This window comes from Mus caroli, unplaced genomic scaffold, assembly GCF_978045245.1.
Source record: "Mus caroli unplaced genomic scaffold, Mus_caroli_1 scaffold_5, whole genome shotgun sequence".
NCBI classification, from domain to species: Eukaryota; Metazoa; Chordata; class Mammalia; order Rodentia; family Muridae; genus Mus; species Mus caroli.
The window spans coordinates 97,417,311-97,432,701 of record NW_028227260.1 but is presented as its reverse complement, the minus strand read 5'-3'; the positions used below and the strand labels follow the sequence as shown (position 1 = coordinate 97,432,701).

General features: G+C 40.0%; 1 protein-coding gene across 7 annotated transcripts in view; it reads left to right on the top strand.

Moving 5' to 3' along the window:
* Mtmr1 (myotubularin related protein 1) overlaps positions 1-15,391 on the top strand; it is a 59,740-nt gene that overhangs the window by 30,719 nt on the left and 13,630 nt on the right. For all 7 annotated transcript variants that reach the window (XM_021153229.2, XM_021153227.2, XM_021153228.2 and 4 more), the window contains 4 exons: positions 513-701; positions 7,102-7,287; positions 8,283-8,489; positions 12,052-12,144. In XM_021153229.2, coding sequence (XP_021008888.1) covers positions 513-701; positions 7,102-7,287; positions 8,283-8,489; positions 12,052-12,144 — 675 coding nt within the window. The remainder of the gene's footprint in view (positions 1-512; positions 702-7,101; positions 7,288-8,282; positions 8,490-12,051; positions 12,145-15,391) is intronic.

Here is a 15,391-nt window from a genome sequence, read left to right as displayed (position 1 = left end):
AATTTTTGTAGCTACATGGGAATAAAATAATTGTGCCCAGAAGGAAGGAGTAACTTTTGCTTAGAGTTTACATCTGAATTATGTGTGTCCTTGGACCACTGTAGAAAAATGTGAGATCTGGAGATAGACTTATAGATTTGTTTTTAATAAGAGAACTCACCCTGCTATTTATGTTATTGTAAAGATATAATTTTTATATTAGAAAGATATGAATGTAGCCAGTTAAATAGAAATGGAACTAGATTTTAGTAATAGTTTGACTTAAGTTTTATTTTATTTAGAGTGATAGAATTTCAAGGGCAGAAAGGGATTTTTAGGGTATCCAGTCAAATTCTTTCAGCATGACACATTAATTCTCTTAGTTACTACAGTACCAGGACTAGCTTACACACTCATAACTGAGGAAACTCTCGAGGAGAGATTGTTCTTTTTACCAATTAATTAGATAATATATTGTATTAGCAATGATATCTATCAGCAGGTATTTATTATTTGTTGCTTTAAAACATTAGGTGTTGTCATGGATTCACCCAGAAAGTCAGGCAACAATTACACGTTGCAGCCAGCCACTAGTGGGTCCCAATGATAAACGCTGCAAAGAAGATGAAAAATACCTGCAGACAATAATGGATGCTAATGCACAGTCACATAAACTTACTATCTTTGATGCCCGACAAAACAGCGTTGCTGATACCAACAAGGTACATGTTTAATAGCCTTGTAGAAAATTTGGGGTTGTTTGCTTGCTTGCTTCATTGTTTGTTTTTACATGCTTTCTATAAGTCTTCATAGTTTTAGAACAGGCCATTGAATTCCTTGTCATGTGAATATTGAGTTTCTTTGATGTAGTGTGTGGCTATCTCTTCCTCTTTAATATTCTATGGACAATGTTTGCCATCCTACATTGGCTCAAATCTTGCCTTTTTCATTACTTCTCCACAGTTTAGTCTGATGGCTCAAATAAGCAAATTCCTAGAAAGAGAACTACATAAATGAATGTGTATTTTCGTGAAACAACTACATGCCCTTAGAAGTCCCTCTAATAAATTTACTGATAATTTAACCACAATTTAATTCATATCTTTTAAAATATATTTTATGTATTACTTTCATATATTCTTAGAATACACTTAGTTATATGAAACTGCAGAAATATAAAGTTTGCTGTCATCATTAATGACCTTTTGGCTTTCATCAACCCCCATGTTGTTCTCACTATTGAGCCAGGCCCTCTTGCTCTCTTTCATTGGTTTTACTTTCTTTTCTGAACTTCCAATGGTAGCGTTACTTGAACTTGGTTTGGGGTCCCCTTTATGGTTCTACAACAATCTCCCAAGGTCATCTACTCAGAGGCAGGACTTTAAACAATGTTTCTATGCTCAGATACACATGGAAGTATCTCTAGCCCTGAACCCTCCTGAAGGTAGCCCAAATCCCCATCCTGTTTTATGTTTGACATCTCTACTTAGCTGTCTCCAGGGTCACAAAACCTCAGTGAACTCCAATCCACCTAAGAGAGACCTTTGGCTTAGACTTGGATACTCCTGAGTTTTGCTGCACCAGTTATTTAACCTGACCCACAAGATGGGAGATGATAGTAGTGCTTTGTGCCAGCATCTGTGTGAGAACAGTACCTGTGAAGGCCTCTACACCCCCAGTACTCCATGCATAAAGCTACGGAGTCAGCCCCTTCTGTGGTCAGGAATGTTACCCAGGATTCTGACTTGAAGTCTAAGTTACGGTGTTGGTTACTAATATGGGAGAAGAATGGGGCAGGGAGGATAGTGGTTTCCTGAGGCTGCCCTTTAAACTATCACAAATCCAAAAACCTCATAAAGTTTTTCTCTTTCTAAAGGTTCCAAGAGAGAGACTGCTTTTTATCACCTCTAGAGTCTCATGGCCAAGCCAGCACTCCTGAGCTTGTAGCCACACCCTGCAATTTACCTCAATTTCACTTGGCTTCCTCACTCTGTGTGTGTTTCTATGTTTCTTCCTCCTTCTTCTAAGGATATTATAATGACCTTCTGGGTCCTCTTAATGTAATCCAGGATTATCCCTGCAGTTTATGGTCTTTAATCACATTTTCAGAGATTTTGTTTTGTTTTTCAAATAAGGTTGCATTCACAGTTGGTAGGGGTTTACTGCAAATGTCTTCAGTGAGGGCTACTTTTCAGCCTATTTTACAAAGGCATCCTTCATCAGGCAGCTGCTTCCACTCCTCCTGACTGCTGGATTATTGCCAATCTATTTCTCTGAATCCTTTCTGTTACCACTGTACTGCTACTCCAAGAACTTAAAAAGTATAAGAAAACTATATAGAAAAGACAGATACACAAAGACAGAAGAGCTTCCTTTTAATTATTTTATTAGTTTAAAATAAATATTTGTCATACTTTTTATCGACTAAAGTTGTATATGGTTGTGCTGTATGTGATTTTTTTTTTAATATTTTTATTAGGTATTTTCCTCATTTACATTTCCAATGCTATCCCAAAAGTCCCCCATACCCTCCCCCCCACTCCCCTACCCACCCACTCCCACTTCTTGGCCCTGGTGTTCCCCTGTACTGGGGCATATAAAGTTTGCAAGTCCAATGGGCCTCTCTTTCCAGTGATGGCCAACTAGGCCATCTTCTGATACATATGCAGCTAGAGTCAAGAGCTCCGGGGTACTGGTTAGTTCATAATGTTGTTGCACCTACAGGGTTGCAGATCTCTTTAGCTCCTTGGATACTTTCTCTAGCTCCTCCATTGGGGGCCCTGTGGTCCATCCAATAGCTGACTGTGAGCATCCACTTTGTAGAGTGGCTAAATTAAGGTAGCAAACACGCATAACCTCACAGACATTTTTTTGAAGTGAAGAAACTTCAAATCTATTCTTAGCAGTTTGAATTATACAATATAATATCATTCTCAATAGTCATCATGTTGTACAGAACATACTCTACACATACTACACGCATGAATCCTTTCCTTTCTCTCACATATCATCTCCTGTAGGATAATTTATTTAGTTCCTCAAGTACATCTCAAGGTCACCACAGAATCTTTGCTGTGCTTACATAGCTAGCCACTTCCCCATTCTTCAGACTGGCGCTTTCTCAGCTCCGGAAACTTAAGAATCTGAGTTCCCCAGCTAGCTGCTTCAAGCCAAGGCATATGCTAATTTCTGTTTCTCAGCAAGCATAGCTGTGGTCCTACCTCTACTGCTCAGATTGCAGACTCAGGCACCTATTTTGCCCATATCATCAGTTTCTCTCAAGAACTCTGGTTGGCCCTGATAGATAAGGTCTGTCTAAAATATTTTTGTTTTTTAGAACTGTCTAAACCTCACACCCTGCTCCTTCTGAAGTATCAGTGGGTTTCCTTTCTCATTGTCTTTCCTTTTTGTCTTGAGACCCCCAGATGACTGATCCCTGTGTTCTGTTATAGAATTGATATGCAGTGTTCTGTTAACTCTATAGCCTTGGTTTAATTAATGAGCCTTTGTCTTCTGTGCATTGTTATAATCAGCTTGTAGGCAGAAAATTGACTTTCATTCCAATTCTAAGTGCATGCACGCTGCCTCTGTGCTGAAATGCTATATAGCTATGAGATTCCGGCTCATCCCCTCACAGAGTTTCCTTCCCATTGGCTACTGGCTCTGCAGAACTGATTTCTATGCTTAGCTTATAGCTTAACACAAAGTAGGTGCCTGAACAAAGTCATCACTACCTTGAAATCCACTTCATCTCTTCTGTGTACCTTTCTCAGAGCTGCTGGGTGCTGGTCCTCTACATTTCTCCAACCACCTCTCGATTCTCAACAAAGGCCATTTCAACCCATTTTATGACAATTCAAGTATATAGTCCTGCCCAGCCCCTCACTTTGAAAAACTGACTGCTTCTTCATAGAGGATAAGCTATATCTAACAGGAACTGCCTTCCCTTCCTGCATCTTGTTAAGGTAGAAGAAGTGGCTTTCTCCCTGAGCCTTGTCTTCCTTCCCTGGCCTCTCCTGCCAACCCAGGGACTTTAGTCCTTCCTATTCTCCTTGCTTCCTCTTCCCTCACCTCTTCTGCCCTCTCCACTCTCTCCTTCCCTGTTTGTGACCCCTACCTTCTTATCTGTTCTCTTCTATTGTCTCTCCTTTCTGCTCTCTTTCTCTCCTTCCTCTCCTTTGTTGTCCTTAAATATTGGTCTTCTTTAGGCTTCTGGACTACTCTTCTGTCCGTGCATTACACATCGTTTTGGAACACCATGCAGCAGTTTTCTGTCTTCCCTTGTCATCCATTCATATGACAAATATTCCACATCGATATTCACAGTTCCGAATTTTTCTGAGTTCCAGACCTTTGCATCCCTTGGCCTAGAAATGACTCCAGCCAAGTCTTATCACAAAGTCATTTGGTCCTCACTGAACTTGACACCAATCTTCCCCATAGAATATATTCTTTCCCCAATAGACTCCTAACACATGATGCCAACACCTCATGTAACCCAGCAGAGAATCATAGGTATCACTTGTCCTATCTATTCTTACAGTTCCAAATTACTACTGTGTGTTGCCTCTTAAATAGTTCAAATCATATGTCCATCTGTGCCCTAGCTCCTTCAACCAGATGATTGCATCTCTGTGCTTAATCCACCTGCAGAATGTCTCACCTCATAGGCCCTTCCCAGTAACTCTGCTCCTCTACTGTCTGATCCCTTTACTCATATCATCTAGTCTCTGCATGCTCTCTGGCTTCATTTATCATTCTTACCAATGACCTCATATAATTTGTGTAGAATTTCTCTTCATTTCAGGAAGCCTTGTCCTTACCTGTCTCTGTGCCCTATTTGTCTTGGCTATTCTTGTCTGTACCCTAATTTGTGCCTTCTTTGCTTTTGGCTGTCCAGGTATCTGGCACCTCCTGTGCTGTCCTAGAGCACATGACCCTCAGCCCTGTGCTGTTCTTGATCTTGTTCTCTTCTCCCTACCCCAGCCTAAAGGACCAAAGTCTCTCCTTACTCATCATTGTCCCCGTACTGAGGTAGAGCAGAACAGTTATTTGTATACACTGGATAGTTAGTTTCAGACTAAATTAATAGTGTGCCTTTGTGTTACACATGTTTACTTCTTTATCAAGATAAAATTCAGGTAACATAAAACTCCTTAGGTTATACTTCAAGGACTTCCAATCTATTCACAATCCTGCAAAAGTAGCTCTACTGTCCCAGTCCATCAGCCCATATGGAACTCTGTATCCATTTGCTGTCACTCCCCATTCCCCTTGCCCAGCCTCTGGCACCAGTTAATATGCTTTTATCTGGATAGATTCCCCTCAGTTGGACACTTCATAAAAATGGAATCATATATTTAAGAACTCTTTTGTGCTTGTCTTCTTTCCCTCATTTTAAAAGTGAATCTATTTTGTAGCATCTCTACTTCATTCCTTTTTCTGGATGAATAATATTCTATTGTATTGAAAGACAAGATTCTATTTGCTCATCTCTCTGTTTGTGGACATTTAAATTGTTTCTCCCTATTGGCTATTGTGATACAGCTCTTCTACTCAAGGGCATATATGCCGAAGAAATCAGAACAGGTACTTAAATAAAACATGCTCACCAATGCTCATAGTGGCTGGATGGTGTGGGAATGCTTTCACCAGGCATAACTTCCACCAGTTGTAACTTTGGAGGACCTGTCGAATTGTCCTCCACAGAAGCTGTAGCTTTTGACTTTGCTGCCAGTTTCTCTGAACTCTCGTCTAAATGTGTTTTGAATATTGACCTCTGTAAAGTGTAAGCTAGCTACAGACCAGGTTTTATTATAAGATCACCTACTCCCTTTTTGTTACATTTATTTTCTCTTATTAAATTGCTAAGATAAATTTTGTGCTTTCAGAACTACAAATTGTCTTCTTATGTAGAAATGTTGTGATAGTATGACATTTTCTAGGTAAATAAATAGCTCTAGCAGAAGGAACCTTGTGTAAAAGTCACTTGGTACTGATTTAAAAACCATAGTTGGTGAAATAGGATTATTAAGGATTAAATTGTGTCCTCAATAAAACAACATGGTGAAGTCCTGACTCTTAGTGCTTATGAGTACATTTTGAAAGAATCCTTATAAATCTAATCAAGTTAAATCAAAGTCATATTAGGTTAGGATGGGCCTTAATTCAGCATGACAGACACATTTTTATTACATGTATTTGTATGCACATGTGCATGCTTCTGTGTACAGGCCAGAGAACAAGCTTGCAGGATTTGCTTCTCTCCTACAGTGATTCTTGGTATCAATCAAACTCAGGTTGTCAGGCTTGGTGCCAAGTGCCTTCTCCACTAAGCCATTTTACTGGAGCAGCAGGTATTTTTATAAAGAAAGCAGAGACAGAGGCAGAGACAAAGGGGGAATCAACTGCAAACATAGAAATGGAGATTAAAGTGTTGAGTATATAAACCTAGACTGTCTGTGGGTACTAGGAACAAAGAGCCAAAGAACAATATTCTCTGTGGTTGTTGGTCTTGTTCAGTAACTGACGGGATTTAGAATCCTATAGCTACAGCCCTAGGCATGACTTTGGGAATGGTTTTAGAGAGGAAACTTAGAAGGAAAGACTCACCCTAAATGTGGATACCCGCACTCCTTAGACTGGGCTCTAAACAGAATAAAAAGGAGAAAGTGATCTAAGCAGCATTCATCAGTGTCACCTTTCACATCTGTCACTACTCTTCCTCTGCTGTAATGGACCGTGTCCTCTCAGACTATGAGCCCCTTTCTTTCCTTAACTTCCTTTTGCCAGATATTTTGTCACAGCAATGAGAAAAGTAAGTGGCACACTCTTCTAGAGACTTCTAAGGAACTCTGACCCTCTGGCACCTATATTTCAGCCTCCTAGACTTGAGATGTGGTGATGATGGTGCACTGCAATGAGATGGTGCATTTCTGCTGGTCTGTGCTGACAGCTCATGGTACCCCTGTTGTGTTCTGGCAGTTCTAAAGCAGCCATACAGTGTATAGAGATTTATTAGCGAGGGAGTTTGATGCATCTTTAGTGGTCTATGTCTAGTTACAGTAGAAACACTACAAAAGTTAATTCAAGAAATAATGTATATCTTTTGCTTTTTTATAGGCAAAGGGTGGTGGATATGAAAATGAAAGTGCTTACCCTAATGCTGAACTCATATTCTTGGAGATCCACAATATTCATGTGATGAGGGAGTCACTTCGTAAATTAAAGGAGATCGTGTACCCTTCAATTGATGAGTCACATTGGCTATCCAATGTGGATGGGACACATTGGCTGGAATATATACGGGTAGACAAGTTCAATCTTTTATCTACTTTCTAATTCACACATCTAACCATCTGCCATAAATATTTCTATTTATAAGTGTTTTCAACATTACATATCAATCCATCTTGACTGTGTAGGAAACCTTTTGGACAATTTTTCTGGAAACAGACTATAGTCTTTGTGGAGGGCTTTTCTGACAAAAATTCACAATGTTTTCATTATAAATCAATCAATAAATAACTTTAAGACAGGGTCATGTAGCCCATGCTAGCCCACAACTTTGCTGTTTAGCTGAAGTTCTTTTGATCTTCTGATCCTCCTGACTCCGCCTTCCTATGCTAGGCTTTCTAAAAAGTTACGCTTCTTTTTTAAAGCTGTGGCTTCATTTGAAATTAGATGCATATGTGGAGATTGGCATATACACATATGAATGGCTGTGCCTGCAGAAGTCACAAGATTGTATTGGATCCCCTGAAGGTGGAGGAGCTACAGGTGGTTGTGACCCGCCTGACTTAAGAGCCCAGAACCAAACACTGCACAAACAATATATGCACTCTCAACTACTGTGACATTTTTCCAGCCCCAAGTTTCTTTGTTTTTCATGACTGGGTCTTTATGTGTAGCTTGAACTGCCTTTGAATTCACCACCTAACCCAGACTGTCCTGAAGTTGCCTCCCCAGTGCTGGGATTACAGTTGTATAATATACGTAGTTAGGTTTTTAACAGAACTTTTGACCCTCCAATAAATGACCCCACTTATTTATATTATTTTTATAATTAAAAAACATGATGCTAACACTTCCTAGTGATTCTTAATTTTGTGTTTGTTGTTGTGCTTTGTTTTGTTTGGGATACTGGGACTGGAACTTAGGAACTTACTGAAATAGAGCCTCAGTCCTAGATAGCATTCTTGTATGGCTTATTGGCCAGAACATCCAAACTTTTGTACAGAATTATCTTATACAACAGTTAAATACTTAATGTAGCCTTATCTGTTTTATCTTCTTTTCTGAAGGTTCTCCTTGCTGGGGCAGTGAGAATTGCTGATAAAATAGAATCTGGGAAAACTTCCGTGGTCATCCACTGCAGTGATGGGTGGGATCGAACATCCCAGCTCACATCTCTGGCAATGCTGATGTTGGACAGTTATTACCGGACCATTAAAGGATTTGAGGCTCTCATAGAAAAAGAGTGGATAAGCTTTGGACACAGGTTTGCCCTGGTATGTTTGTCTGGCTTATGTGTAACTGTTTTATTATTTCACATACATGTGCCTGGCATTTGGTAACATCTATTTACATGCATGAGCAACCTCTTTTCTCTGCACCAGACTTGAAGCCATGTGAAACTGTTGCTTTGAACTTATAATGAGCTTATAGAGAGAAACACTGTTTTGTACAACTGTTTTGTATCAACATCCTTCTATGACTCTCCTTTTGTGTCATATTTTATCTATGAGGTAATTTTCTAAGAACTTTTGTCTATAAAAAGGCCAGAGAAAAGAAATAAAGTTGTTGGGTTGAGGGGGGCTCAGCTCCATCCACCTATCCATCCAAATGTAGATATGTATATGTCTGTCTGTCTATATATACATGTGTGTAGGTATATATGTAAATATGCATGAACACTTGTGGAATAGATAAGACAGGTAGTAGGGCCCAACCAGAATGTGTGTGTGTGTGTGTGTGAGTCAGTCTGTGCACATTGCCTGTGTAAAAGATTGAAATTCTTTTCCTTTCTTCTCTCTCTAGTTCACAAAGAGTTAATGAGTGTAAGGCTCTTGCCCAGCCAGTTAGAGGCTCCCCTACAAGAGAGAAAGGAACGCTAACAATCCTTTACTTAATGCCCTGCTGCTCCCAGCAGGAATTAATTACCAAATGTATATCTGTCTGTCTATAACTATGTACACTTACAAGTTAAAATAGTTCAGAGTTTCTCACTGGGCATTCTTGCCAGTCCCAGATAATTAAGTTTGTTCTGTCAGTAGTATTTACTCTGTAATCACTGTCAAGGAGACCTGTCTGCTATCAGCATGATCCCAATCACCAATGCTGCTCCTCCATTCACTGCCTTCCCCAGGACACCCTGTGATGCCAGGAAGGTCACTGACATATAAACCTTCAAGACATTGCATCGAATGGAATAAGAAAGACACAAAATGTTAAATATTGTTATGTTTTCCATTTACACAAAGTAGCTAGAATAGTACCAAGTAGTATGCTTCTTGCCATGAATTATGGGATATAGGGTAGCCATTTACTATTTAATAGGAACAGAGTTTCAATTTGAGAAGATGAACATTCTAGAATAGATGATACTAATGATTACAAAAAGTATGTAGTTTCATTGAACTGTACAGTTAAGAATTGTTTTAACCTTTAGTAACTTTTATGTTGCACATTTTTATCATAATTAAAAATGTAAAGGAAGAAGGACTGGAAATGTTGCAGCTCAATTATCTGTAACTACAGGTATAGGGAATGCAACTACAGGTATAGGGAATGCAACTACAGGTATAGGGAATGCAACTACAGGTATAGGGAATGCAACCACAGGTATAGGGAATGCAACTACAGGTATAGGGAATGCAACCACAGGTATAGGGAATGCAACTACAGGTATAGGGAATGCAACTACAGGTATAGGGAATGCAACCACAGGTATAGGGAATGCAACTACAGGTATAGGGAATGCAACCACAGGTATAGGGAATGCAACTACAGGTATAGGGAATGCAACTACAGGTATAGGGAATGCAACTACAGGTATAGGGAATGCAACTACAGGTATAGGGAATGCAACTACAGGTATAGGGAATGCAACCACAGGTATAGGGAATGCAACCACAGGTATAGGGAATGCAACCACAGGTATAGGGAATGCAACCACAGGTATAGGGAATGCAACCACAGGTATAGGGAATGCAACCACAGGTATAGGGAATGCAACTACAGGTATAGGGAATGCAACCACAGGTATAGGGAATGCAACTACAGGTATAGGGAATGCAACCACAGGTATAGGGAATGCAACCACAGGTATAGGGAATGCAACCACAGGTATAGGGAATGCAACCACAGGTATAGGGAATGCAACCACAGGTATAGGGAATGCAACCACAGGTATAGGGAATGCAACCACAGGTATAGGGAATGCAACCACAGGTATAGGGAATGCAACTACAGGTATAGGGAATGCAACAGCCTCTGGCCTCACACACATAATGCACATAAATAATAATAGACAAATTTCTAAAGTAAGATAAAACACTCACCCAAAACAAACAAACAAACAAAAACTAAACACCCACCTCACCAAGTGAAAATAAGGTAATATACTCTAAGACGTTTTGTATAGAGGTAGGGGGCACTCCTTGACACAGGGTTTCACTATGTAGCCCTGGCTGGCCTGGAAATAACTATGTAGACTAGGCAAGGCTCAAACTAACAAAGATCTACCTTCCTCTTCCTCATAGGTTCTCTGATTAAAGGCATGTACTACTATGCATGGCATCTCTGAGATTCTTTTTAAAAATATTTTTTTCTTTCAAATGTCTATACATTTACACAATGTTTTTTGATTTAGCCCTTCCTCTCTACATCCCTCCGATTCCTCCTGGGACCCACTACTTGTTCATTTCCTTGTTTTTATATCTTTCCAGGTGGCAGTTTCAGTGATTATTTTCTTCCAAGCTCTCTATGTGGAGATTGAATAATCTGCTTCATAATCATTTCTTTCTTAACCCTTTGCTCATTTGGAAGCTTCTTTTAGAATGCTCATGATATAGATGTCTTTTTAATCATTAAACTTCTAATGCCTCTGGAAAATCTCTTTTAAGGTTATGGGAAGGTGCTACCATACCCACTGTCTTAGTCAGGCTTTCTATTCCTGCACAAACATCATGACCAAGAAGCAAGTTGGGGAGGAAAGGGTTTATTCGGCTTACACTTCCATACTGCTGTTCATCACCAAGGAAGTCAGGACTGGAACTCAAGCAGGTCAGGAAGCAGGAGCTGATGCAGAAGCCATGGAGAGATGTTCTTTACTGGCTTGCCTCCCCTGGCTTGCTCAGCCTGCTCTCTTATAGAACCAAGACTACCAGCCCAGGGATGGTCCCACCCACAAGGGTCCTTTCCCCCTTGATCACTAATTGAGAAAATGCCTTACAGCTGGATCTCATGGAGGCATTTCCTCAACTGAAGCTCCTTTCTCTGTGATAACTCCAGCTCATGTCAAGTTGACACAAAACTAGCCAGGACACCCACCTTCTACATGGGTGCTGGGGTGAGCCATTTACTTAGCTTGCTTCCTGACATTTCTGAAATATGTCCTACTTTGTGAATTACTAATTAATCGTTCTAGAAAGATATTATTTGCTTGACATAGTAGTGGCCCTTGGTCCCATCATTTGAACTAAAAAGTTTGCTGGTCAGTTCTTCATCTTTCTTGGTGTCAACTATATTAAAGAAAAATTATAAAATCACCACCATGTAAATATAGAGTAAACTAAAAATTTGCTTTCTAAAAGAAGTGAAATTTTAGTGAGCTCTTATTTTTAATTATATGGTCATTTATTTTTAAGTCATACAAAGTAGTGCATTTTCTTTGACATTTTAATATAACATGCCATCATGCTCTAATGTTCTAATTCATCCTTCTTATAAACAATTTTGAGTGCCCACAATGAGCAGGAATTCTCTTAGGCAGATAAGACATGACTGGGCAATGTAAGTGACTTTTGAGAGGATCATAGCATGCATATGTGTGTGTTTGCTTCTTTTCAGAGAGTGGGCCATGGTGATGACAACCATGCAGATGCTGACAGATCACCTATATTTCTTCAGTTTATTGATTGTGTTTGGCAGATGACAAGACAGGTAAGAGATTCAAGTATATTTCTCATCTATTATAATCTTTGATTCAAATATATCTCACAGATGAAAATTAAATTTTCATTGCTGCTTCATTCAAAATGTGGGTATATGTGTTAAATATGCCCCCTTCTATTACTCAGTACTGTTTGATTCTCATTCACTCAAAGATGTGAACAGAAAATGAGAAACAGTTTTCTTCTGCCAGTGGTTTTGGTCAATCCTCTTATCTATAGTTAATTCTGCTTCTGCTTTCCACCTTTTGTCAGTCCCCGGCTGGGCTTACTCCAAGATTTGCTTCCACATTAGAACTGCTATATAAGTGACCCTAAAAATTCCACCAGAGAACTCCTAAGCATGATAAACAGCTTCAGTGAAGTAGCTGGATATAAAATTAACTCAAACAAATCAATGGCCTTTCTCTACACAAAGAATAAACAGGCTGAGAAAGAAATTAGGGAAACAACACCCTTCTCAATAGTCACAAATAATATAAAATACCTTGGCGTGACTCTAACTAAGGAAGTGAAAGATCTGTATGATAAGAACTTCAAGTTTCTGAAGAAAGAAATTAAAGAAGATCTCAGAAGATGGAAAGATCTCCCATGCTCATGGATTGGCAGGATCAATATAGTAAAAATGGCTATCTTGCCAAAAGCAATCTACAGATTCAATGCAATCCCCATCAAAATTCCAACTCAATTCTTCAAGGAATTAGAAAGGGCAATCAGCAGATTCATCTGTAATAACAAAAAACCTAGGATAGCAAAAACTCTTCTCAAGGATAAAAGAACTTCTGGTGGAATCACCATGCCTGACATAAAGCTGTACTACAGAGCAATTGTGATAAAAACTGCATGGTACTGGTATAGCGACAGACAAGTAGACCAATGGAACAGAATTGAAGACCCAGAGATGAACCCACACACCTATGGTCACTTGATCTTTGACAAGGGAGCTAAAACCATCCAGTGGAAAAAAAGACAGCATTTTCACCAAATGGTGCTGGCACAACTGGCAGTTATCATGTAGAAGAATGTGAATTGATCCATTCCTATCTCCTTGTACTAAGGTCAAATCTAAGTGGATTAAGGAACTCCACATAAAACCAGAGACAGTGAAACTTATAGAGGAGAAAGTAGGGAAAAGCCTCGAAGATATGGGTACAGGGGAAAAATTCCTGAATAGAACAGCAATGGCTTGTGCTGTAAGATTGAGAATTGACAAATGGGACCTCATGAAACTGCAAAGCTTCTGCAAGGCAAAAGACACCATCAATAAGACAAAAAGACCACCAACAGATTGTGAAAGGATCTTTACCTATCCTAAATCAGATAGGGGACTAATATCCAATATATATAAAGAACTCAAGAAGGTGGACTCCAGAAAATCAAATAACCCCATTAAAAATGGGGCTCAGAGCTGAACAAAGAATTCTCACCTGAGGAATACCAAATGGCAGAGAAGCACCTGAAAAAATGTTCAACATCCTTAATCATCAGGGAAATGCAAATCAAAACAACCCTGAGATTCCACCTCACACCAGTCAGAATGGCTAAGATCAAAAATTCAGGTGACAGCAAATGCTGGCGAGGATGTGGAGAAAGAGGAACACTCCTCCATTATTATTGGTGGGATTGCAAGCTTGTACAACCACTCTGGAAATCAGTCTGGCGTTTCCTAAGAAAATTGGACATAGTACTACCGGAGGATCCCGCAATACCTCTCCTGGGAATCTATCCAGAAGATGTCCCAACCGGTAAGGACACATGCTCCACTATGTTCATAGCAGCCTTATTTATAATAGCCAGAAGCTGGAAAGAACCCAGATGCCCCTCCACAGAGGAATGGATACAGAAAATGTGGTACATTTACACAATGGAGTACTACTCAGCTATTTAAAAGAATGAATTTATGAAATTCCTAGGCAAATGGTTGGACCTGGAGGGCATCATCCTGAGTGAGGTAACCCAATCACAAAGGAACTCACACAGTATGTACTCACTGATAAGTGGATATTAGCCCAGAAACTTAGGATACCCAAGATATAAGATACAATTTGCTAAACACATGAAACTCAAGAAGAACGAAGACCAAAGTGTGGACACTTTGCCCCTTCTTAGAATTGGGAACAAAACACCCATGGAAGGAGTTACAGAGACAAAATTTGGAGCTGTGATAAAAGGATGGACCATCTAGAGACTGCCATATCCAGGGATCCATCCCATAATCAGCTTCCAAACACTGACACCATTGCACACACTAACAAGATTTTGCTGAAAGGACCCAGATATAGCTGTCTCTTGTGAGACTATGCCGGGGCCTAGCAAACACCGAAGTGGATGCTTACAGTCAGCTATTGGATGGATCACAGGGCCCCCAATGGAGGAGCTAGAGAAAGTACCCAAGGAGCTAAAGGGATCTGCAACCCTATCGGTGGAACAACATTATGAACTAACCAGTACCCGGGAGCTCTTGACTCTAGCTGCATATGTATCAGAAGATGGCCTAGTTGACTGGCCATCAGAGAAAAGAGAGGCCCATTGGACTTGCAAACTTTATATTCTCCAGTACAGGCGAACACCAGGGCCAAAAAGTGGGAGTGGGTGGGTAGGGGAGTTGGGGGGAGGGCATGGGGAACTTTTGGGATAGCATTGGAAATGTAAATGAGGAAAATACCTAATTAAAAAAATATTAAAAAAAAAAAAAGAACTGCTAGTAAGCAAGCCAGTCCAGGGCGTCTGAGAATGTTTATACTAAGAGCCAATAACAGGAAACTCGGAACATTTTTGTCCTTAGCTGTTTTTTACTTTCCTAACTCCATTGAGGAGGGCTCTAATAAGCAAGAGAACTTGTAGGGATCCTCCTTCCCTGAGTTAGTGAGGCTCTGCAGTTTCATTTTGAATAAGGCCCACTCAGATTTTCCCCTAATCTCTAATATCCACATCTGAGTTTGGAGTCCTTAGGATAGGAGACTGTGCCAGGAATATGAACTTGGAATCAGAAAGAATGAGGGAGGAGGCCAGAGAGTTTTTCCCAGTGTCTGCTGTTTAGCCTAGCTTGAGTGAGAGTAAGTTGGAGACTGAGAACCAAGGCCTGGAAGCTGTCTTTCTTGTGTATCTGTGAGAAGCTCCTGGACATCTCCAGGGACTCCTCCAAATGCCTTGATGTTTATGATTGATGCTTCAAAAAGCCTTTTCAAACTTGTCAGAGAACATGTATCTTCTCTCTGTGGAAAGCTGTGGATTGCCAT